Source organism: Arvicola amphibius, chromosome 8 (genome assembly GCF_903992535.2).
Source record: "Arvicola amphibius chromosome 8, mArvAmp1.2, whole genome shotgun sequence".
In the NCBI taxonomy this organism is placed as follows: Eukaryota; Metazoa; Chordata; class Mammalia; order Rodentia; family Cricetidae; genus Arvicola; species Arvicola amphibius.
Genome location: NC_052054.1, coordinates 79,890,042 through 79,914,811, shown reverse-complemented (window position 1 = coordinate 79,914,811; position 24,770 = coordinate 79,890,042). Strand labels below are relative to the sequence as shown.

Sequence of the window (24,770 nt, the reverse complement as noted above, 5' to 3'; positions counted from 1 at the left end):
GGTGGGTGGGGCTGGCCAGAGAGGCTTTGGCAGAGAAGGTAAGGAGGGGGTTGGTTCTGGGAATTAACAGGGCAGGGGGAGCAGAGAGGCAACAACTGCCCTGTAAGAGCACAACTCTTATTCTATAGAAGATGCACAGCCAGGCTGTGGGATGCTGGGCATATGGGTATCAGCCTGGGCTCTGCAGCAAATGAGCATCCCCTGAGAGAAGGAGAAGAGGATCTGCTGGGTCCTCCCTCCTAACTTCTGTCCTATCTCACCCCTGCTTCTATGTCCCCAGCAGGAAGATGGCCTCTGCAGCAACAGAGGGAGAGAAGGGGTCTCCTGTGGTGGTGGGGCTGCTGGTTGTAGGCAACATCATTATTCTGGTGAGGCCCCAGTTCTGGGGAGCATGGGGTGTGTGTGGGGGGGGATGACAGCCCCAAGTCTATCTGCTTCAGTCTCTAGTCCCTGAAGGGAGTGGGGGGAGCAGGAGCAGCCTGTTCTCATAGTCTTCCTGGTCTGTTAACTGAGTCCACATGGCGCTTGTAGATTCAACTACAACTTGCGAAAAATGCCTGGTAAGAGGAATGATGGCACACCCGTAACACGTAATCCTAGCATTTGGAAGGATGAGGCTAAAGAGCTGCTGTGAGTTGGAGGCTGACCTAGAACAGAGTCCTGAGAGAGAAGGAGGGAGAGAGAGAGGAAGAGGGAGCAGCGGGGTGCTGTGCACCTCTATGATCCCAGCACTTGGAGGTGCAGCAGGACAGAGTTCAAGACCAGCTTCAGCTAAGTAGAGATTTGAAGACCAGCCTGGGCTGCAAGGAGACCGAATCTTTAAAACAAATCATTCTGACTGGGTGTGGCGGCCCACACTTTTAATCCCAGCACTTCGGAGGCTGAGGTAGGGGGATCGCTGAAAATTCAAAGACAGTTTGGTCTAAGTAGGGAGTTCTAGGATACCCAGGGCTATATAGCAAGACTCAGTCACAACAAAGCAAAGCAAAACAATAACAACAACCAAAAGAACACAACACCAAGGCAGAACAGGGCTCTTCCCCTCCCTTCCTCCTTCCCCCAACTTGGGCACTTGGGGCAGTCAGTTCCAGGTCTGCTCACACTGAGCCTGGAACTACCAACAAAATTTAGATAAAGTTTTGTGTCTTAAAACAAACAAAAACATGCAGGCTTTTGAAATGACTCTGGAGGTAAATAAAGGTGTTGTGGCTATGCCTGAGGATTTATGGGTCAATTCCTGGGACCCATGGAATGGAGGGAGGAAGCTGACTCCCACAAAAGTGTCCTCTGACCTCCACACTTACGGCGTTGCACTTCTGCTTATGCACACTCATACACAAGACATAATAAACATCTTTAAACATGGCAGCTATGATCACAACGTGACTGCTTTCAGTTTTTTGAGACAGGGTCTCGCTAGGTGGCCCTGGGTGACCTGGACCTTGCTAAGTATACTGGGTTAGCCTCTAACTTGTAGAGATCCTTCTGCCTCTGCTTCCTGAGTGCTGGGATTAAAGACATGTACCACATCCAGAGATAGCTGTCTCTTCTATTTTTTAGGGTATTTCTATGTAGACCAAGCTGGCCTTGAACTCACAGATCTGCCTACCTCTGGATTAGATTAGAGGCATGCACCACCATGTCTAGCCAAGACTTTTTATTTTTATTTTTTTTAAAATATTTATTTATTATGTATACAGTATTCTGTCTGTGTGTATGCCTGAAGGCCAGAAGAGGGCACCAGACCTCATTACAGATGGTTGTGAGCCACCATGTGGTTGCTGGGAATTGAACTCAGGACCTTTGGAAGAGCAGCCAGTGCTCTTAACCACTGAGCCATCTCTCCAGCCCCTGATTTTGTTGTTGTTGTTTGCTTGTTTGTTTTTTAAGACTAATTTTTAAAAAGTTTATTTATTTATTATATATACAATGTTTTGCCTGCAGGCCAGAAGATGGCACCAGCTCTCATTACAGATGGTTGTGAGGCACCATGTGGTTGCTGGGAATTGAATTCAGTACTTCTGGAAGAACAGCCAGTGCTCTTAACGTCCAAGCCATCTCTCCAGCTACCTTTTTTGTTATTTTTTAGAGAAAGTCCCTCATATAAGCTAACCTGGCCTCAAACACCCTATGTAGCTAAGAATAATACTTGAATTTTGGATCTTTCTGCCTCTACTGGGCTTACAGATATGCGTCAGTAGGCCCAGTTTATACGAGACTGGCACAGGACTTTCTGCAGGCTAGAGAAACCCTCTACCAACTGAGAGACATCCCGCAGTCTTTCGGATATTTCCTTAAGCAAACACAAGCAAACAGAAACAGATAAGCCTATTTTCTTGCTCCAGTGTATCCTGCTGTATGTCCAACAGTTGCTCCCATGGCCTCTCGGCTGCTCCACATAAGACCACAGGATGCCAGGCTCCGGGCATCTGGACAGTCACACAGGCAACTCTGCCATGTGGCCTCTACTGCCCTCATCATGGTGCCACAGAAACAGGCCTTGCTCGGGACAGTGCAAGATGTCAGATGAACGAACTGGCTAAAGCCTGGCATGGGTCCTCTCCTTTTATCTTTGAAGCCACTGGCTCCTGGGATGTGGGGGCTGAGGGTCTGGCTGGACCGTTTTTTCCTTCTTGGCTTCTCTACACCCCATCCCTGCTTATAAAGGTGTGAGCTGGCCTCCCTTCCAAGCCCACTTTATCCCAAGGGCATGGGGCAGGGGGCGGGGTGGTGGTTCTGAACTGCTGGCTCCAGGCACACATCCCTAACCTTTCCTTGCCCAGTTGTCAGGCCTGGCCCTGTTTGCCGAGACAGTGTGGGTGACAGCTGACCAGTACCGTGTGTACCCACTGATGGGCGTCTCAGGCAAGGATGATGTCTTCGCGGGTGCCTGGATTGCTATCTTCTGCGGCTTCTCCTTCTTCGTGGTGGCCAGCTTTGGTGTAGGAGCCGCACTCTGCCGCCATCGGTCCATGATCCTCACGGTGAGATCCCAGGTGGGGGATGGCAGGCGACAGTGAGGGCATGACATGACTCTGGATGGCACCCACTGAGGACCTCACAGCACCATTTCCCTGTCCTGGCCCCAAACCTCAGTTTCAGCCATTACCCCCATTGTACAGAGGAAACTGGGGTACAGGGAGGGGAAGGATGGTCAAGACAGCTATAAAGAGACTCCTAAAAGTGACATAAATAAATAAGTAAATATATAAATGTATTTATACATATATATATATATATATATATATATATATATATATATATATATATATATATATATATATTCCCAATAAAATAATGGCAATTGAAACCCAATTATTTGGTCTCCAAGGTCTGTGGTCTGAGTTGGGGCAATAATAATGAAATGTAATAACACAGCTAGCATTTAACAAGAACAAGATGCAACCTATGCCCTGAACTCAGTCCTTTACACAATTAGTTCATACATGTCACGTGACCTATGATGAAATGCCACCACCACCACTGTCATCATCTCCACACTATTTGACAGATTCAGAGAGGAGGTCACAGCCCAGTTACACTGGAACAAACCAGCTCTTGACTCCAGTCTAGTTTTTGTTTAAAATTTATTCTATTTTAAGATTTTTATTTATGTATTCTGCATGTACACCTGCAGGCCAGAAGAGGGTATCAAATCCTAATACCGATGGTTGTAGCCACCACGTGGTTGCCAGGAACTGAACTCAGGTCCTCTGGAAGAGCAGCCAGTGTTCTTAACCTCTCCAGCCCCAAGATCTCTTGTATTTTTATTAGACCATGAGTGTGCATATGTGTGTGCACACTCGCTCAGGTATCCAAGGAAACCAAAAGAGAGAGATGGGTGCCCTGAAGCTGGAGTAACAGTTGACTGTTGGGTGATGGTGGGGAAGTTGGGAACTGAACTCGGGTCCTCTGTAAGAGCAGCACATGGCTTTCGCTAAATCATTTCTCCAGCCCCCGCTTTCATTTGTTTGTTTGTCTGAAGACAAAGTCTCCTTATGTAGCCCTAGCTGCCCTCAAACTGACAATCCTCCTGCCTCAGCCTCTCAAGTGCTAGGATTATAGGTGTGTGCCGTCACACCACCCAAGCCCATAGTCTTTTTGTTTTGTTTTGAGATGGGGGTCTGGCTAAACTTTGTCTGACCTTGAATTTACTGGGCAAACCAGGCCTGCTTTGAAATGAACTGCCGAACCCCTTCTTTTTTTTTTTTTTTTTTCTTTTTTCTTTTTTTGGTTTCTCAAGACAGGGTCTTTCTGCAGCTTTTTTTAGAGCCTGTCCTGGAACTAGCTCTTGTAGACCAGGCTGGCCTCGAACTCACAGAGATCCGCCTGCCTCTGCCTCCCGAGTGCTGGGATTAAAGGCGTGCGCCACCACCACCGCCCAGCTTGAACCCCTTCTTTTAATCCTCCTCACGTTGCCCTGCCCTTGACCTTGCAGCAAGCGGTTCAGGCAATGAACTCTCTGTCCTCATGAAGCCTTGTAAAACTGTGCTTTTAAGCCCTTTCACCAGGCAGAGAAACCAAAGCTCCAAGAGGGAAGCTGTGGCCTCTCCCAGGTGTTTCCCCTGCTACGGAGCGAGAGTCCTTTAGGCTACCGGGGTCATCGCTTATATAAAGTTTACTGAACAAGTAGCTCTGAACACAACTAAAAAGCCCTTGATTTGGGGAGTGAAGGGAGCCTGGTAGGTTGAGGAAAACCCACAGCCAGCAGCAGCAAAGAAAAGCATGTGGGGGACAGTGAGCCCAGTGCGCACTGACAGAAGGGTGTTCTGGGTGGCCGGAGCAGCGTGAGCAAGGGTCCTCCAGCCGGAGCGAGGCAGCAGTCTCTCTGGCAGTCAGAAAACAGTACAGGGCAGGGTCTGGGAGGGGAACTGCTTGGGACACTTTGCTTTATTATGTATAAGAGGAAGCTGTTATTGAAAGGAGTTCCTCACCACTCCCTTCCTCCTCTCATCCCCCCCCCCATCCCCCTCTCTTGATGCAGGGTCTCATCGTGTAGCTTGGCCAGGCCCAGCACCCACTACGTAGGCTAAGCTACTCACAGATACCTGCTGCTTCCGCCCAAGTGATTGAAGGTGTGCACCACCACACCCAGCTCCTCTCTTCCTGTTCCCTTCCATTCTCCCCCACTCTCCAATCACACATTCAGCAGAACAATTTCATCAAAGCCTAAAAGTCGACCTTACTACTGTTTTTGTTTGTTGTTTCTTTTGAGACAGGGTTTCTCTATGTAGTCCTGGCTGTCCTGTGTTGACTAGCCTAGGTTCAAACTCACAGACATCCTCCTGCCTCTGCCTCTCGAGTTTGGGGATTAAAGGCATGCACCACCATGCCTGGCCCCTAACCACTTTTAAAAAAATATGTTTGGCATATCTTTCTCCCCATTTTTTGGTTTTGTTTTGGTTTGTTGTTTTTTCCAAAGACAAGGGTTATTTGTGTGTGTGTGTGTGTGTGTGTGTGTGTGTGTGTAGCCATGGCTGTTCTGGTATTCACTCTGTAGATCAGGCTGGCCTAGAGCTCAGAGATCTGCCTGCTTCTACCTCCCTACCAGCACTGGGATTAAAGGTGTGCGCCACCACTGACAAGCTTGGTCTCGAGTTTTCAGTCTTCCACCTCTACTTCTTTCAAAATTCAATCCTCCATTTGATTTGTGTGTGCGTGTGTGTATGTACATTGCCAGAAAGGGGACCCGGAGTCTTTTGTTTTGGTTTGGTTTTTCTTTTTTGTTTTGTTTTTTGAGACAGGGTTTCTCTGTGTAACAGTCCTGGCTGTCCTGGAACTTGCTTTGTAGACCAAGCTGGCCTCGAACTCACAGAGATCCGCCTGTCTCTGCCTCTCAAGTGCTGGGATTAAAGGTGCGTGCCACCACTGCACGGCAAACAGTCTTATATATGCTAGGTAGCACTCTCCTGCTGAATAACAGTTCTGTTTGGGACTGTGCATTATGGCACACACTTAATTCCATCTCTTGGTGGCAGGAGGGAGTGGGCAGATTTCTGTGAATTTGAATCCAGCTCTGTATGTAGTGATTTCCAGGCTAACTGTGGAGGAGGTGCAAGGCCTTCATCTGGCCTCTGCATTATGGCTGCCCTTGCTCTCTCTGCAGTACCTGCTGCTGATGCTCATAGTCTACATCTTCGAGTGTGCCTCCTGCATCACATCCTACACCCACCGAGACTATGTGAGCCAGGCAGGGGCTAGAACCCTGTCGGGAAGGGATGGGGGAGGAATGGCATCCCTAGAGTTGGAAGGGTCGAGGGGAGGTGGGCCTCCATCCCTAGCCAGCTGGCTCCTGCTCTTCCCTGTCCCCCCACTCCTCAGATGGTGTCCAACCCATCCCTGATCACCAAGCAAATGCTAACCTTCTACAGCGCAGACAGCGACCAGGGCCAGGAGCTAACCCGCCTCTGGGACAGAGTCATGATTGAGGTTGGTTGGGCTCTGTGATCATCTCTCCATGACAGCAGAGGGGATATTCAGAAGACAATCCACTCAGGGGACCCAGGCGGGGTAGGGGAGCCTTTGGTTGCTATGGTTTTGTAGACCACAGACCCAGAAGTTTCCTTTCTCGTCACCAGGTTGGTAAGTGGCAGGGCAGCCTGCACTGTGTGTGACTCTGACAGTGGATTCTCCAGTGATTCTCCATCCATTGTAGTGATGGTGAAAATGATGACCTTTAGGATGTAAGCCAGGCTGACCTTGAGCCCACTGTTGTGTGTGTGTGTGTGTGTGTGTTGCTGGGAACCCAATCCAGGACTTCATACATTTGAGGCAAAGGCTCTACCACTTAGCTATTTGTTACCCAACCTTCCAGCCCCCCCCTCTTTTTTTCTTAACTTTTTGAGATGGGGTCACCAAAGTTACCCAGACTACCCTTTAATTCACTATGTAGCCCAGGCAGACCTTGAATTTGTGATTTTGTCTTAATCTCCTGATTAGCTAGGATTACAGCCCTGTTCCACTAAGCTGAGTGAACAGGTAGCACACACCTTAACCCCAATGGGTAGATTTTGTGAGTTCGAGGCTAGCCTGGCCTACAGAGTGGGTGGGTTCCAGGACAACCAGGGCTACACAGGGAAATCCTGCCTCAAAAAAACAAAAACAACGACAGCAAAGGGTTTGCTGAAGTCCAGTCTGGTGTTGAACTCTTTGTACACCCAAGGATGACTTTGGAATCCAGACGCTTCTGTTTCCACCTTCCCGTTCTGATATTCCAGATCTGAGATACAATACAGCCGTGTCTAGCTCAGAAGCTGAACTCTTAATTGCATCCAACATAATATTGCAGAAAAAGAAGGTGGAGGAGGAAGAAGCTGCTGAATCCTAGCTCAGCCCAAATCATGCAGGAGCCCAGAAACTACACCGTGTTGAAGGGTGTCCATCCAAGGGCTTCTGATTAAATACCCGTTTGAGATGGGCATTGTGGTGAAACCCTAGAATTCTAGCTCTTGGGAGGCTGAGTTGATTTAAATCTTCTGGTTGTTTTATATTTTGTTTGTTTGTTTGTTTGTTTGTTTGTTTGTTTTTTGAGACAGGGTTTCTCTCTGTAACAGTCCTGGCTGTCCTAGAACTGCTTTGTACAGCAGGTTGGCCTCAAACTCATTGAGATCCACCTGCCTCTGCCTCCCAAGGGCTGAGATTAAAGGCATGTGCCACCGCCAAAGGGCAGATTTCAACTTTTTAATGTGAATGTGTGTGTGTGTGTGTAGACGTGTGTGTGGGTACCCACAGAGGTCAGAAGAGGACATCAAATTCTCTGGAACTGGAGTTACAGGTGGTTGTGAGCCACCCCACATGGATGCTGGGATTTGAACTTGGATCTTTGAAGAGCATCAGGTGTTCTTAACTGCTGGGCTGTCTCCCAGCAATGCCACCCCACTCCATCTAGTTTTTGGTGTCATTTTGTCAGCACAGTTATCAACAAAAGAATTTTAAATTAGGCTTGGGCCCAATCTATCAGCCTTACACACACACACACGCACGCACGCACGCACGCACGCACGCACGCACGCACACACTAGAGCCCAGGATTCTAACAAATGAGGACCAGCTGTGCCTAAAGCCAATCTGCCTCTCTTTAACAGTGTCACCTCAGCCCAGCCCTGCCTAAAGTTGGTTCTTTCCACAGCAAGAATGCTGTGGCACATCTGGCCCCCTGGACTGGGTGAATTACACATCTGCCTTCCGGGCAGCCACTCCAGAAGTGGAATTTCCCTGGCCCCCTCTGTGCTGTCGTCGGACAGGGAACTTCATCCCCATCAGTGAAGAAGGCTGCAGAGTGGGCCACATGGACTACCTGTTCACCAAGGTGTGTCCCTTTGCCCTCTGCGTCTGTCTGTCTGTCCGTCCATTCTGCTCTCCCTTTCCCCCTTCAATTGTCCGTCTGTCCATCTGTCTTCCAGCCTCTCCTGTCTGGCCTTTTCTTTCTTTCCCTGGTCCTCCCAGCTCTTTGTATGAGTAAGCAGGATGCACAGACACTCTGATTCAGACCTGATGTCTGCACCAAGAGGAGCAGTTGCTGGAGCTAGGCCTTGCATGAATGCCTGTCATCCTGCTCAACTAGTGAGCTGAGTTAGGCTGGACACATGACCAGTCGGAGCAACTTCAGGAGCCCCTGCCTCAGAAGTAAAAAGAAGGCCAAGGAGAGCACTAAGTGGTAGAGCCTCTGCCTAGAATCCCCCAGTGAGGGCCTGGGGTGTGGCTTAGTGATACAGTGATTTCCTAAGCATGTAAGAGGCCTGGGATTCAACTCCTAGTACCGCTAATATTAAAAAATAACAGCGGAAAGCGGTCATGGTGGCGCACATCTGTCATCTCCATTGTGGAGGACCACTGCCAGTTTGAGCCTTGGCAATATAACCAAGACCCTGTCTCAGAAAATAATGACAACTGAGCATGGTGGCACACACCTTTAATCCCAGCAGAGGACGGAGGATTTCTGTAAATTCAAGGTCAGCCTGGTTTACAGTTTTACGCAGTGTGGGTTCCAAGACAGCCAGGGCTACACAGGGAAACGCTGTCTCAAAAAAAAAAAAAAAAAAAAAAAAACCTAAAAAAGAAAATAATAATAGCAGGTGAAGTGTGGCGGTGCTCGGGTTTGACCCCATTCTGACGGATCTCTATGAATTCAAGTCCAGCCTGGTCTACATAGCAGTTCTAGGTCAGATAGGACTACATCATGCCTCAAAATAATAACAACAATAAGCAATTCAAGGCAAGCCTGGTCTACGTAATGAATTCTAGGTCAGAGAGGGCTGCATAGTGAGATCCTGTCTCAACCAAAGCTTAACAAAGCGGAAACTACTGCGGCCGTCACAGCGGTAGCACAGCCAGCAGTAAGGACCCACGGGGAGCGTTCCCTTTGCCTGGCATTTGCAGCTGCTCATCACAGTCACATGGGGGAAAAGATGACAATGGCCCTGCTTGGCACACGACAGAGGAAGAGGTTCGTCCCTGTGAGGGGGAAAGCAGGGAGGCCAGGGCAGGGCAGGGGCATAAGCAAGAGGTAGGGGGGTTAAGATGAAACCTAGTCCCACTTGTACCTGTGGCTACAAGTCTTCGATCAGGTCTGGAGGGGAGTTGTCCCGGGATACCCCACCCCCAAGGACAGACTAGGACAGCCCATTCTCAAGTCAAAGTCCCATGCATGTTCTTCCGTTATTTCAGGGACCTTCCATTATTCCAGATTATTCCATATCCCAGGGACCTCAGAATCCCCGCATCTGTTCTCCAGACTGCCACTTAGCAGGTTGGAAAACTGGGGCTCAGAGAACCAGAATTGTGCCTGTGTTCTACTAACAAGGAACAGAGTTGGTCCCAGGCTTGGTTGCACCGGACAGGGTCATGTACTCTGGACCTGTGGTCTTAGCTGCTCTGTGGCTGGAACAGGATCCAGGAAGGTGACCCTGGCACAGGGCTCTGGCCTGGCTCAACCTTGTCTCTAGTGAGGAGGTAATAGGTATGAATGACAAACAGAACTGGATTTTAAATGCTTAGGGCTTGTGGGTAGCATAGAAAGCCGGGCAGAGCACAAGCAAGCCCAGACTGACAGCTGCCATCCCAGCAGCACCTGCTGGCTCCGGCCCTGGGTTCAGTGATCACTCTCTTGGCTTCCCTAAGAAGGCGAACATGTCTACAACCCCAAGGCAAAGAAAGGGAAGAAAGGGATGTCTCCCAGGGCACATGGTGACTTTCCATCACCCACCACCCTCCCACGATAGCTTCACAAGCCTCTACCGTTCCCCTCTCCAGGGTTGCTTTGAGCACATCGGTCATGCCATTGACAGCTACACCTGGGGCATATCGTGGTTCGGCTTCGCCATCTTGATGTGGACAGTGAGAGAAGGGGCACCTGGGGGCTGTGGAGGAGGGACCTGTGGGTGTCCAAGGGTGTGGGTGTGGGCTTGGGGGAAGCAAGTGGGTTTGAGCTAGAGCACCCAATCTCGTCATTTTCCCACCTAGCTCCCTGTGATGCTGGTAGCCATGTATTTCTACACCACTCTCTGAAGATGAAGGTGAGGCCGTATCTGCTCCTCTGTCTGAAGCTCCTGCCTCTCAGCTGCACCTGGGCCTTCCTTCCACCCCCAGCCCCGTGTACCTCAGCCACAGCTCATCCCTGTCCACCTCCCTCCATCTTCCCTTTTTGCAATCCCAAAGTCCCTTTGTAGGTATAGGAGCTGCCCTGGGCCCTAGCTGTGCCCCAGGCCTGGATTTGTGTGCCTGGACCCCCTTGGTCCTGTTGCACTTGGTTGATCTCTTTATCTTTCTGGTGACAATGAAGTGGCCTGTCCTTGGAGGCCCTGCCGCTGTTCCTGACAACCCACCATGTACCTCTCTTGTGCCTTCCAGAACTTCTTGCAGGCATAGCCATTGCTGCTCAGTATTTTGTAGAAGCTCTAACAGACCTAGATTGTTGCGGGGGGAGGGGCAGATCCGCTATGGTCACTGTGGATCCTGGCATCACCCAGCACGTGTCTGAGCATGGGTCAGATAGCCAATAAATACTGGCTGACTAAATAAACACGAGCCTCTTTTTCTGTTGTTGGAGATGGGGGTTTTACTCTGAAGCCCAGACAGTCTTTGGAATTCATATGTATCCTAGGCTAGCCTGGAAGCCAAGGTGATCTCTGCCCCCTGCCCCTGGATAAGATTACAGGTGCGAGCCACAACCACCTCCCCTTCCTGTCTCCACCTCTAGAATGCTGGTATCCCAGGCATGCAACACTCCCCTCAGCCTGAGTTTGTTTTCTTTTGGGGACAAGGGTGAGTGAGTAACACTTCAGAAGGAAGTGGTGAAATCTGGCTGGCATCGGGGAAGCATCACATGGGATATATTGGCTCATGCCGTTGATTCAAGATGACTGGCTGCATGCATGTCTGGATACAGTTCCGTCCAGGTTTCCAGAAACTGCCTTCACTCTCAGACGAGACTCCTCTGAGAACATCAGACTTCACACTTTGAAATTTTCTTTTCTTTTTTTCCTTCCTTCTTTCTTTCTTTCTTTCCTTTTCTTTTTTCTTTTTCTTTTTTTTGAGACAGACATAGTCTCACTGTGTAGTCCAGGCTCTGTGTGTGTGTGTGTGTGTGTGTGTGTGTGTGTGTGTGTGTGTGCATGTGCTCACTCATACACACACGCACTCAGAAGCCAGAGGAGGTCAGCTGTCTTTCTCTGGGCCTCATTTTATTCCCTTAAGACATGGTCTCTCACTGAACCATGAGCCCAACATATTTTTCAGGCTGGATTTTCTGGCCAGCAAGCCCCAGCAATCCTCCCATCTCTGCCCGCTCCAGCGCTGGCGTTACTGATCTGAACTCAGGTCCTCTTTACCCATTGAGTCATTGTGCCACTAGCATCACACTCTTGATGCCCCTGCCTCTGCTTCCTGAATGCTGGGATTACAGATATGCATCACTATGACTGTCTTCAAATCAGAATTTTCAAAACACCACAGAGATGTGATATATTCCAGATTTTAATACACAAGAGGAGGCCCAGCTCGCTGACTGGCTGAACTGGCTTCTCTGTAATCCCTAGTATGAAACTGTCTCCACCTCTAGGCACATGTCTGACTAACCTGTGACCACATCAAGGACATGGGGTGTTCCGTGCTGCTCTGCTCTTAGCAGATGTCCTCCTGAACAAGTTCACTGTGACTTAGCGCGTGGCTGGGATTCTCTGGGAGAGGCAGCCCTGTGCTCTCCCCAGTCTCCCCCCCCCAACAGTCTGAGCCTCACTGTGTCATCTACGAAATGGGGATTATAATAGTCGCTGTCTCTTAGCGCAGGACCCAATTGTTTTAGGGTTTGTTTGTTTTCTTTTTACTATTTTTTAAAAATTTATTTATTTATTTATTTATTTGGTTTTTCGAGACAGGGTTTCTCTGTAGCTTTGGAGCCTGTCCTGAAACAGGACAGGCAGGGACAGAGTTTCTCTGTGTAGCTCTGGCTGTCCTGGAACTAGCTCTGTAGACCAGGCTGGCCTCGATCTCACAGAGCTCTGCCTGCCTCTGTCCCCCCCCACACCGAGTGCTGGGATTAAAGGCCTGCACCACCCCCACCTGTCTAATGCTGGCTGTGTGGCTGTTGGCTATCTTCCTGGTTTATTTTTGAGACAGGGTCTTCTCTCACTGAACTTGAAGCTCACCTGTTTGCTGGACTGGCTGGCCGCTCCCGTCTTCACCCACCACAGCGGCACACATGAGCTAGGCCCAGCTTTTGCACGTGTGCTGGGGATCTGAACTCAGGCCCTCAAGACTGAGCAGCAAGCCCTTCCCACTGAACTGTCTCTCCAGTCCCAAATATTTAAGTTTTAAAAAGTTAAAAAAAATATGCCACTGCTGGTATTTTGTGCAGAATGTCCATGGAGGGAAGAATTACTCTGCTAAGCGTTTCTGAACTTGCCCTAAAGCAGTTCAGACAGGCCAGGCCTTGGGAGCTTAGGGTGAATCTGGCCTCTAGGGGAGGGAGTCAGGTAGGCAGACCTGATTTCTGTCCTAGGTCTGCCACCACCCTTGCTGACCGCTCCAGGCCACATACCTGCTAAGTGGCTCAGCTGGCCTGACGGCTGTGTGGCTTGGTGGGGACAGCCTGGGCTGGCCTGACAGGTTTCTCCTCTCTGGCCTCTTGCCCAGAGACCAGTGCCTTTGGGTAAGAGGGGAGCAGAGAGGCAAGGGCCAGGTCAGAACAGGGCTTAAGAGAGGGAGGTGGCCCTCTGGTGTCTGTTCCTCCCTGCCATCCTTCAGCCTTTTCAAGACTGTATTGTTCTTCCTCCTGTAGAAGGGAACAGCGGGGCTGCGTCCCGCCACCCGGCTAGCTTTACCCAAAATAATTATACGGAAACTGTATTCTTTTAAAACACTGCCTGGCCCATAGTTTCAGCCTCTTATTGGCTAATTCTCACATCTTCCTTTAACCCATATTTAGTAATCTGTGTAGCACCACGAGGTGTGGCTTACCGGGAGAGATCTTAACCTGTGTCCATCTCGGAGAGGAGAAGCATGGAGACTCACTATGGCGACTGCCTGAAGCTTCTCCCCAACTCTCCCAGAATTCTGTTCTGTCTATTCCGTCTACCTAATTTTCTGTTCTCTTAAAGGGCCAAGGCAGTTTTCTTTATTAATAAACCAATGAAAGTAACATAGATAACTCTCCTCCATCATCCACCTCTAACCAGCTGTGGCTCACCTGATAGGGAGCATCCACATGGCTCGGTCCCTCGCTACTTCCCGTGCCTATCTCTCTTTTCTGCCCCACTGAGCATCTCATGAGAACTCATAGAACAGGAAGAATAATGCAATGGTTCACAGCAACCAAGCAGGCCGCCAACCCATCCTATTCCACCCACAAAAATAAGTTTGTTGTTTTTCATTTCAATGTAAAGCTTGCATATGTTTACCCAGCCAGTTCCACTTCTGTGAACCTGTCCTGAATACTCACTTAGAAGTGCCTGCAGATACATATTATCACAAGGAGAGTTGGGAAGTAATAACTGGCCAGGTGTGTGGCACACTCCTTTAATGCAGGATCCAGGAGACAGGTAGGAGGAGCCGGAGTTTAAGACCAGCATGGACTATGCAGGGAGTTTGAGGCCACCTTGACCTATGGAGAGACCAGGAGATCCTATTTCAAATAACCAACAGATAGTTGGGGGATGGAGGTGCTTTTAGAGGCAGGAGGGTCTCTATGAGTTTAAAACCAGCTTGATCTACATAGTGAGTTCCAGGACAGTCAGGGCTACGGAGAGACTCCACCTTAAAACAAACAAACACTGTTCTAGGATTTGAGGACCCATGAGAATGTAAATCGGGCCCCTCTCCAAAGCCAGCTGTGGTGGTTGCTACCGGTAATCCCAGCACTTGGAAGACTAAAACAGGTGATCTCAAGTCTGAAAACAGCTTGGGCTACATAATGACACCCTGGCCCTCATCTTGAAAGGGAGGTTTAGGTGATGCAGTTCATCATAAAACACTTGCCTATCAAGCGCAAAGCCCTGGGGGAGACACGTGGGCAAGTAAGACTGCTCGGTGGGTAAAGGGGCATGCCATATGTGTTGGTCCCTTTTCTGTTGCTGTGACTGAAACTCTCTGACCAAGGCTAGGAGAAAAACTTTATTGGGGTTTATGGTTTCAATGGATAAGAGTATCTCATGGAGAGGAGGCATAGTACTCATGCTGGCTGGAGCAGGTTGCTGAGACATTACATCTCCAAGGAAAACAAAACTGGAAATGGGATGAAGGGCTTTACATTCCCAAAGCCAGTGTTGTCCTTCCTTCAGCTGCATAGACCTCTCGTCACTCCTCTGAACAGACCCACCAACTGAGGACAAGTACTCAAATGTCCGAGCCCATAGAGGACATTTCTTTCTTTTCTTTTTTTATGTTTTTCGAGACAGGGTTTCTCTGTGTAACAGCCTTGGAACTCACTTTGTAGATCAGACTGGTTTTGAATTCACAGAGATCTGCCTGCCTATGCCTCCTGAGTGTTGGTATTAAAGGCCACCATCACCCTGTGTGATTTCTTTCTTTCTTTCTTTCTTTCTTTCTTTCTTTCTTTCTTTCTTTCTTTCTCTTTCTTTCTTTCTTTCTTTCTTTCTTTCTTTCTTTCTTTCTTTTTTTCTCTTTCAAGACAGGGTTTCTCTGTGTAGCTTTGGAGCCTGTCCTGGAACTCACTTTGTAGACCAAGTTGGCTTCAAACTCACAGAGATCCTCCTGCCTCTGCCTCCCAAGTGCTGGGATTGGTTGTTAGACTTTCATAATGTGATGATTTGAATAAGAAATCTTGCTGGGCTCAGTAGTGGTGGCCCACACTTTCAAACCCAGCACTCAGGAGGAAGAAGCAGGAGGATTTCTGTAAATTCAAGGCCAGCCTGGTCTACAAGAAGGAGTTCCAGGACAGACCCCAAAGCTACAGAGAAACTCTGTCTCGAATTCCACCCCCCCCCAAGAAAAAGAAAGAAAAGAAAGTCTAACAACCTGAGTTTGATCACATAAAAGGACAAAACCCAGAAAACACACCCCCAGTGACCCACTTCCTATAGCTGGGCCCCAATGCCTAACAGCCCATTCATCTGTCAGTTCATCAACTGATTAATCCATTAATGAAGTTAGTGCTTTTGTGACCCCATTACTCCTCAATAGTGTCACCAGCTGGGGACAAAAGACCACTCTCTTCCTGTGCTCCTGTGAGGGCCAGCCATGATAATCTAAGTCTGGGCAGAAAGGAAGTTCTTTACTTCCTCCAACCATTATAACCTGGGACTCTGGCCATTGATAAATTTAAATAGAGCCTAGAGTCTCAATAGTTTACCCTGAGACAATGCCTGGCAGGCCGAGGTTACCTGATGTCCACCCAAGAGCAGACCATTCAAAGGAAATTCGTGGCATTCCAAGCACTGTAAATAGAAATACCTGCCAGCACTTCACCAGGACACCGCTAGACAATTGTCAGCCAATCAGGGGTCCTGGACCTCGGAGACCTCTCACCCCCACCTTTACTACTATAAAAACCCAATTCTAATTGAGCTTGGGGCTCTCTGGTTATTCCAATGCAGAGAGACCGAGTTTGCAAACTTGGTTAAAATAAAGGCTCTTTGCTTTTACATATGGGACTCAGTCTCCTTTTTTGGCTTTCGTGGGGACCCACGGATTTGGGCGTAACAGTCCCTCATCGTTAAGCAGCCATGGAGAAACAAATATTTCTCCCTCTTTCTGAGATAGGATCTGATTATGCTAACTCTCCAGGACTAGATCCAAGTCTAAAATCCAGTCTAAAATCTAAACCACGGAACTAGGGAGATCTGTTCAGTGTAATTACACAAGCAGGAGGACCAGAGTTCAAATCCCTAGAGTCCTGTGTTTGTAAATACAAAAAACCAGTGGTGGTAGGCTGTGCCTTCAACCCATGTTGTGAATGGGGTGGACATAGGAGGGTGAAACAGGAGGATTGCTGGAACTTGCGGGCTGGGAGTCTAGCTCTAGAAGCAACAAGAAGCCCTTGTCTCAAGGGAAGAAGTTAGGAGAGCAAGGACCTCTGGCATCCTCCTAGGATGGAGGGGGAATGGGGGGCATGGTTAAAATATACGTGTATTAGATTCTCAAAGAATTAATAAAAGTATATTTTAAAAGTAAGAGATAGGTCATAATAAATATTAGAGCAGGAAAAGTAATCACAACCCTCCCCTTTGTAGATAAGGCAAATCAGACCACGTGATTACACTGACCCCCCCCCCATCAGACCCTATTACACATCTACAGGATCAACTCTGTTTAATAATCACGTACTGTTTTGTTAATTTGTCTTCCTTTTTCTCTGGGACAGGATCTGGATGTGTAGCTCGGTCTGACCCCTGACTCAGATTCCCAAGTGCTGGGATTACAGGCGAGTTTCGCCATTCTCCATTCAACATGATGTAGTTCGAAGGCCGGACTCTCAGAGAACAGTGACTGAGTCCGCGTGAATTGAGACAACGGGTTTCACCTCTTTGACCTTCAGATATTAACTCCATAGGACACCCATCCTCTGTCCAGGCTGATATAAACAGCGTGATGGCTAGAAAGGGCTGAGTCAACCGTCGCTAATGCTACAGTACTTCTTTCCAACCCTTTCGCTTACAGTTGTGGGTACTGAGCCATGCTCTTCCAAAGTGCTGCTCTTTTTAGGATATTCATCCCACCCATCCCCAAAGCAGCTCTTCTGCGGTAGGCCTCATTAAAGGAGGTGCCTAGCCGGAAAAAGCCGCGGGCTCCACGCCTCCGGCCCCCTAATCAATCAACAGCTAGAGCAGCCTCGGGGCCAATCAAGAGCGGCAGCGGCAGATCTAGGTCTGCCTCTTCGAGAGCGCCCTCGTGTCTCATTGGTTGTGTATCAGGACCAGCCAACGAGCAGGCTGAGCCCAAAAGTGGTTTGTACAAGGTGCCTCCCTGGCCAAGATCCAGGTAGTAGCAGACCCTGGGCACCGGGATGCACTCAGTTGCTGCTGGCTCAGCAGCTGTCGAGTCAGGGAGAATTAGAAGCGCTTTATTTAATAGAATAGAATAGAAGTGTTTATTCAAACAGGCCAATCTTGATGGCATCTTCCCTGCCCGGACACAGCTCATTATCCAGTCCGCGGTGGTTTAGGAAAAGAGGCAAGGAAGGGAGCTCCCCAACGTCCACAGCCAGGGTTGGCTTTTGAGGCTTTTCCGATTCACCCTCGCCCTACTTCCCCTCACTTTGTTAATAACAAGGCAAAGCAGCTTCCTACAAGGGCCTAATGTGCGTTCTAAATAGCCTTGTATTCCTGGAGTGGTGGCTCCCATAAGAGAGTATACTGTGCTTTCCGAGGACTCAGTTGGGTTCCAGCACCCACGTCAGGCCGTTCGTAACTGTCTATAACTCCGCTCCAGCGAATTTGACACCTTCTGTCTTCTGAGGGCACCTGCACACACACATGGGTCACACACACACACACACACACACACACACACACACGCACGCACGCACGCACCACGCACGCACACACACAAGCGAGTAAGCAAGATTAACAGTGGGTGGGGGCAGGAACATAGTCTTACTATGTAGGCTTGGATGGCCTGGCACTTGCTATGTAGATCAAGCTGGCATCAAGTTCATAGAGATCTGCCTCCAGAGTGAAATATATACATATTTAAAATCCTTTCCGTTATATTCAGATAAAATTTTATGGTACAAACAGTGTATATGCAGTAATGAACCCCTCTCAGTGTCTCACCAAAATGGGTATGTGTAGCCTCCCTAAAAAATTCCTCATCCTTTCTTTGATGAAGAATACCCCCTTAGAAATTATTCCTGTGCTCTCCTCATATCTCACAAAAGATACATCTGTCTCCCTTCTTTCATGTCTGGCTATGTTTATTTGGACCTTGCACTGACGAAGACGCTGCATTTGGTTACGTCTTCCCTGTACATTGTAAACTCCACATTGTGGGGGTTGAGAGAAAGCCCGAGTCTTCAGACTGGAGGTGCTCAAACGGCAGAGCGTAAGCAGGAAAGATGGTGGTTTCCTTGAGTTCGTGTTGAAGGACCCACCAAGGTCATTAACAGTGACAGAAAAATGTCAGTAGAGAGGGCAAAAACGGGGCAAAATCTGAAGCCAATCAACACTGTGGGCTGGTTGAGGACACATGACATCTCAGCTTCACGCCTTGACAGTTACATCCCCTCCCCCAGGCCAATCAGACTCAAGGCCCAAGTTCCGCAGCCAATCAGCTGCAGCGAGAAGCCTCCGGGTGCATCACTGGCTGGTCAGCACCAGAGCTGCAGCCAATCAGCGTCTGCCTCAGCACCAAGCCCTCAAAGGCTGTGCACGCGCTGATGGCCTCGAGCCCCCGGCCTTGCGTTGAGCCCTGCTTTCTAACGGTCAGTTCTGGCCTGTGCTGTCCTCAAAGTGGGTGAGGTTGATGTGGGAGGAGACCGAACTGGTAAGTGCTATGGCTTTTCTTCCTTTTTTTTCTTTGATATTGGGCCTAGCCCAGAGAATGCTAGGGGTAGGGTGAGAGTGTCCTTAAGGGATATTGTTGAGGATCAGAGTGGTTTTAGGTCGCGTGCGTCTCTTCGTCATTTTTGGGCCCAGGCCGAGCAGGTGAGGCAGCATGCTCTCTGACTTTTGCCCATGGTCCCTGAGGCCAGCCTAGGCTGAATTGGGTAAACAGGGCGCCACCAGCTCCGCCTGCCTCTGGTAACTGGAGTGAGAGGCTTGTGGTTCACTGGTGTGTACGTGAAGAGAAGCTTTGGGGTCTTTGGACCCAGCTCGGATTGGAGTCAGTGTTCGTGAGGTTAAAAGCCTACTGGGAAACTGTCAATAGCCATTTTCCCAGGCTACCTATGTTTTCCCGCCATAGGTTGACGTGTTCAAGAGTTTTCAGTATTGTGTGTAGGTTGGGCATGTGACTAGAATGTTTGGCCAGTGGTTCTCTGGGGGTTCTGGGGAGGGAGCCTCTAAACCCCACTCAAGCCTGTGGCCCAATAGGAATGAATACTTCCCCGATGGGATCTGTGGCGTGAGCTATTAGCACGGAGCAGGTATAGCAGTTGTGCTGGCCTGTCGGCGAGAGCTGCATGAGCTCCTCTGAGCTGTAGGAAATCATCTTGACTGGTGACCTTTTACTTTGGTGGTTTGAGACAGGGACTCGCTATACGTTCTTAGTCTGGCCCCAATCTTACGATTTTTCTGCCTCAGTTTCCCGAGTGATAGAATTCTAAGTGAGCGTTCCCACTCCTGGCTCACGGATGGTTTTGTTTTATACTTGCGGGGCAGTGTGTTGACACCTAGTTTCACTTGGCTGTTGAGCGGTGTTAAAGTTCTCAGCGTACTTCAGGGTACACCCAGGATGTAGATATGGAAGGCAGTCCCATGACTGGGCTTCCATGGTCTGTTTGCTCTTGGAAATCATAAGGAAATGTGTGCACATGTATGTATTCAGTGAAAGATGAAGGAAATATTAGCCTGCACAGGCATGGGTTTCAGAGAAATCTATGGGATCTGTTATTTATTTACATGTAAAATGGTATGAGTATCTAAAATGTTCAATGTAAAAGGGCTGCTCCTGTGTCTGGAAGGTGAGCTCCTGAGAGGCTACGAATCATTGGAATAAAGCAGATTCCTGTACTTTGTATGGATTCTGGGCAAGACCACAAATCACCCATTTTCCCCATGCTTGCTGTTGGCCTCGTTTTAAATCTAATTTATTATTATTAATAATATTTTTTTGAAACAGCTTTTCTCTGTGTAGCCCTGGCTGTCCTGGAGCTCACCCAGTAGACCAGGGTGGCCTCAAACTCAGAGATCCTCCTGCCTCCGCTTCCCAAGCGTTGTCTATGTATATACAATATATGTCAGTTTCATATGCTAACCTGCACATCCTCCACTCAACAGAGGCCCTGAAGGATGCGTCTGTTCACAGTCCACTCTCATGAGTGGACAGTTGTGGTCCTTGTGGGTTTAGCATCATTTGGTCCAGTAAACTCTGGGCTCTGGATTCCCAGATTATAGTCTAGGGATATATGGGTGAGTTTATGTGTGGGTTCTCTCAGTATCCAAGTGGGCACTTCCTTGATCCCCTTGGACTTTTCAGCCTACAGGGGACAAAGCCCAAGAAGGCCAGAGTGAGGCCCTCTGCTTGGGTTTAGGTGAATATGAATATTTGGTCCTTGTTTTGAAGCAGTCCCCATAAGGAGGCTGAGGTTGTGGGGCGAGTTTAGCCTTACAGTGAGACTGAAAGGGGGATTGTGAAGACTCAAGGAGCCCATCGTTTCCGACAGCTGGTCGCATTCCTTTGTCACCTGATCCACAAAGGTGTGCTATCACAGGGGCTCCCCTGATTGTCGACTATATTCTGCTCTCATGTTATGCTGAGTGCAAGAATTCTTTTTCTTCAATTTAGCCCCATGTGATGGTTTAAGGGAAGAAGGGGCAAATTCACCAGGTGTCTGTCTGCTCTGGTACATGTGGGGTACGCTTGACTCGGGTGAGCAGCTCAGATGTTTTCAGATTTGGATAATCGATCTTAGCATGTGTAAACACTGTGGAGCATTTGGAAACCTTGATCTGGGGACAATGTGCTCCTAGGAGGATTTCTGCTCTAACAGAATTTTTCTAAAACGAACTCTGTTCAGCTTGGCTTGAGGCGTGGACTCAGTGTTTCAAACACACGAGACAAAGGGAGGTGTGATACCTGTAATCACAACTCTCCGGTGGCTGAGGTGGGGGAATTGACAGACCAGCCTGGGCTACACAGTGAGAGCCTGTCTCCAAACAAAGAAGGGTGGGGGAGGACAAAAAGAACATTTTCCACAAACAACCACCCCTGGCATATTGTGATAATCTAAATTTAATTGTAATATTTAAACAGAATCAATATTTGTATGGCTTTGATGACACGTTACATTGAGCTGGGTTTGCATTACAATACAGTGGTTTATAGAAGCTTTGGTTTGGGATCCAGGCTGGGTGCACTAAGCACCTCATGCATGTTCCCTATACTGTCATTGGCCAGTTCTACTACTAGGAATAAAAATGTCAGCCCTCAAGTTTGATTCAGTAATATGGGTATTAAAGAGAACAGAGAAAGCTGGGTATAATGACTCATTCTTTTTTTTTTTTTTAACACGGAAAAGACATTCATTACCACGCTATAAATTATGAGGCAATGGTGGGGTGGGGCGTGCCCATCAGTCACGTTTTGGGCATCTGCCCTTTCTCTCTGTCTTCTTGGGCTTGTATTTGAAGTTCCTCATCTAGGCGTTCCTTTGCGTGGACAAACTTTGACTGCAGGTAGGAGCCACCCACAGATTTGTTGTTCACTTTAAATGGGTGTTCATAATTCTTCTGGCCCTGCTCAGGGTTCAGCCTGGAGATGTTGAGAATCTGCTGGGCCTCTTGGAGGCTGAAGCCAGAGAGGTTGGATGTGGCTGCAGACTGGTGTCCAGCATGACCCTGAGCATCAGCAGCTGCCTGGCTTGCTGCAAACTCCTGCCTCAGGGCCCGGGCAAAGGCTCTGCCCATCACCTGCAAACCCATCACAATGATCTTGGCCAGGTACTTGGCCATGGCGGCCGCTCCACCTCAGGGGCACAGTTGCCGCTTCCTAACCCAGTGGGACCAGCTCATATAATGGCTCATTCTTAGAACCCAGCACTTGGGAGGCTAAGGCAGGAAGATTTCCATGAGGTCAACCTGGGCTATAGAATGAGTTCCAGGTCAGCCTGGGCAACAAACCTTATCTCAAACAACAAAATCAAATTAACAACAAAACAGTGAGACAATCATGCCTCCCTTTCCCACATATTTCTCTTCCGATCATATGTTCAAATCTATCTGCGTTAGCCTCTGCCTGGTCACAGGCTGTGTCCTCCTGACCTGAGGTTTCTTGACTATCTATCCCAGGGTGAAGGTAACAGATGATGCTCTCTGCATGAGCCTGGGAAGCAGAAAATGGGGACATTTTTTGTTGTTGTTTCATTCAGTGTCTCATGTTGCTCAGGCTGACTTCAAACTCCTGATCCTCCTACCTCAGCCTCCTGAGTACTAGGATTACCAGCAAGAGCCACTTTTCTCAGAGAAGGGAGACATTCCAAGAATAAGTCAGGTGATAAATCGGAAGCCAGATGCAGCAGGTAGGTTAGCTTGGGAAAGGATCAAACTTGAAATTGCCCCTTAGAGCTTGGTGGTAGTGACACACACCTTTAATTCCAGCACTCAGGAGGCAGAGGCAGGTAAATCTCTGTGAGTTCGAGGCCAGCCTGGTATACAGAGTGTTCCAGGACACCCAGGGCTACACAGAGAAACCCTGACTCGAACAAACCAAAATTTCCCAGAGAAGTACTTCACTAGGAGAGAGTCTCCATGTACAGCATGCACAGAAGTCTTGAGAAGCCATCTGGTCCCAGAGGATTTTTCTGACTTGTATAGGTTTTTATGAAGTAGCAGAAGTTTTATACCATGTGATTTAGTTGAGCAAGATCTGTGTGACTCCTGGCATTACATGGAGCCAGGTATTGATAGCCTTATATTGCAATTGCAAGGCCGAGGAGCTGCGAGGCCACAGAACAGCAGGGCTTCTTAACTGTGTCCCAGAGAGGTGGCGTGCAGCAGGGGGTGGGGCTAAGGCAGCCAGAGGGTCTGTGATCTAACAGTGTGTCCCTACTCTTGCAAGTCAAAGTACCTGCTGTAGGATCTGTTTCTGTTGTCATTGTTTAATGCCCAATGACTTGCATTGCCCTTCCATGGCTGTAGGAAGAGGCTAGGGAAAGACCTCAAGTGGCACCAGCATAAGGGCTCGGGTTCAAAGGGCCCTGAGAATACTTCTAAGGGCTCTCTAAGGGGATAGCCTTACCATGGGTAGACACCAAGTGGGAGGCAAGATGGGGTTTCCTATTCTTAGGGGGCTTTTGTTTACTCAGTGGGGCGTCCCCTTGCTCTTTTCTCCCTTTCGGTGCCCTGAAATGAAAGCCCACTGTCACTGCCCGTCAACTATCTCTGCTTACAGAGATACTTTGAGCAGCCTCCATTTCTTGGTCATCAGTGGGTAATGCATACTAGTGGGGTAGCTGAGTCACTGGCGGGGGAGGGGAGGGGCTTCCTCCTGTGGGTGAAGAGGCTGTCGCCAGACCCCAGTACCTGTCCCTCTACCACTGTGGCTTTGTACCACTTCTTGTTTTTAGAGACTGTGTGTTTTTGTGTTGGAGAAGGTTTGTGTGTTTGCACGCCTATCAGAAGGATTGACATTCTGGGTGTCTTTTACATAGGAATATCTAATGTGTTCCCAAGTGTGTGAGGTTAGGAATTAGAAAGCTCAGAAATGGAAAATATTTAACATTCGGGGAGCAGATGAACACAAGGTTGCCATTTGCATTTTCCCTTTCGCTCTGACTCATCTTCCCCTATCTCCACCCTACTGCCCCTTCACCAGCCTCACCCACCTGACACACCCTCTCTGACCTAGGAGGGGCTGACACCTGCCTGTATCCAAGCTAGCATGGGAGGGAGAGCATCCTAGACCTGGAGGGAGAGAGTGGTAGAAGGCTGCTCTGAATACCCTGGACTGGGGCCTAAGGGAGAAAAGCAAACCTTACCTTATTGGGTCTAGGAGGGGGCTGGAATCCAGGGAGAAATGTATGGGGACTCAGACTGATTCTTGTCATTAAAGTAGTCTATCAACGTCTGGCTAGTTTCTCTCCCAGTTAGTTATTGCATCTATATGACATACCAGACACAGATATCTGGAAAGAAGTGAATAAGAAGATCAGCTTAAGGATCAGATTTATAGAATGGGGGGAAAAAGAAAAGCAAGAAAAAGATAAAGTCTCAAAGACTTTATCCCATCCTCAAATTTAAGAGCCAAAGCTGGGTGTGGTGGCTGTGGTGGCACTGCCTGGCTGAGGCAGAACAGAGATTTCAAGGACATCTTAAACTACACAGGAAGAGGAAGAGAGAGGGAGAGAGGCCAAAATTGTGAAGAGACGGAAATCTCCAGGGACCTTGACCCTTTGAGCAGAAAGTGAAAGAAGCCCCTGGTTTTGATTTCAGAGAAATGTCATTTGTCATCAGCCCAGGAAAAGATTTCTCTCTTCAAAGACCACCACAGGCTTCCTGGGGTTACCCCCTCAGAGTCTGCTGGGAGGATGAGTCACACAGACCCAGTCCTTGCTGTGGTCCAGAGGACAAGGGTCAGCCTACAGAATGAGGAGCTTCAAATTCTGCTTCTGTCCTTATTCTTCTGAGGTGTCAGAAATGGTCTCCAGCTACTCCATGCGA

At 48.7% G+C, this 24,770-nt stretch overlaps 2 protein-coding genes across 2 annotated transcripts; one reads left to right on the top strand and one right to left on the bottom strand.

Annotated features, from left to right (window-relative positions):
- The first annotated feature begins 287 nt into the window (after positions 1 to 287).
- Positions 288 to 11,020, top strand: Upk1a (uroplakin 1A). Its single transcript, XM_038339820.1, has 7 exons — positions 288 to 368; positions 2,784 to 2,984; positions 6,107 to 6,181; positions 6,322 to 6,429; positions 8,129 to 8,308; positions 10,252 to 10,335; positions 10,462 to 11,020. The coding sequence occupies exons 1-7, from the start codon at positions 288 to 290 to the stop codon at positions 10,504 to 10,506; spliced, it is 774 nt and encodes a 257-aa protein (XP_038195748.1). The 3' UTR covers positions 10,507 to 11,020.
- A 10,648-nt stretch (positions 11,021 to 21,668) lies between these two features.
- On the bottom strand, positions 21,669 to 23,813 carry LOC119820212 (mitochondrial import inner membrane translocase subunit TIM16-like). The gene has a single exon (XM_038338323.1). It carries the CDS (start codon positions 22,062 to 22,064, stop codon positions 21,690 to 21,692), a length of 375 nt encoding a protein of 124 aa, XP_038194251.1. The 5' UTR covers positions 22,065 to 23,813; the 3' UTR covers positions 21,669 to 21,689.
- Positions 23,814 to 24,770: the final 957 nt, after the last annotated feature.